The sequence below is a fragment of the Propithecus coquereli genome, unplaced genomic scaffold, assembly GCF_000956105.1.
Source record: "Propithecus coquereli isolate 6110/MARCELLA unplaced genomic scaffold, Pcoq_1.0 Scaffold11540, whole genome shotgun sequence".
NCBI lineage: Eukaryota > Metazoa > Chordata > Mammalia > Primates > Indriidae > Propithecus > Propithecus coquereli.
Genome location: NW_012135571.1, coordinates 1 through 551, shown reverse-complemented (window position 1 = coordinate 551; position 551 = coordinate 1). Strand labels below are relative to the sequence as shown.

Here is a 551-nt window from a genome sequence, read left to right as displayed (position 1 = left end):
ATTGAGTCAGAGAAATGACTTACAGAAATCAAACTTTGGTCACTGAATTTTTTTTCATGGGATTAACAAATCACTTCCAGTACCAGGTTATTCTCTTTATGGTATTTCTCTTTGTTTATCTTGTCACTCTCCTGGGGAACTTGGGGATGATCACTCTCATTTGGATGGAATCCCGACTCCACACCCCCATGTACTTTTTTCTCAGCCACTTGTCCTTTGTGGATGTCTGCTCCTCTTCTGTCACAGGTCCCAAGATATTGACTGATATCTTCACGGACAAAAATGTAATCTCTTTCTTTGGTTGTGCGGCCCAGTCATGGTTTTTTGGTCATTTTGTAGTAACTGAATGTTTCCTTCTGGCTGCCATGGCACATGACTGGTATATGGCCATCTGTAAGCCCTTGTTGTACACACTCATTATGTCCCAGCAGGTGTATGTGCACCTAGTGGTGGGGTCTTATGCCATGGGCCTTATTAGCACCTTGACCCATACGACTTTCACCTTCCGCCTACCCTATTGCAGTCCAAATATCGTTAATCACTTCTTCTGC

General features: G+C 43.4%; 1 protein-coding gene across 1 annotated transcript; it reads left to right on the top strand.

Moving 5' to 3' along the window:
• Positions 1–14: 14 nt before the first annotated feature.
• On the top strand, positions 15–548 carry LOC105821173 (olfactory receptor 1002-like; the record flags this gene model as incomplete). Its single annotated transcript, XM_012657826.1, has 1 exon — positions 15–548. A coding segment is annotated over exon 1 (534 nt), but the record flags the coding sequence as incomplete, so codon positions are not given.
• Between the last annotated feature and the right edge of the window lie 3 nt (positions 549–551).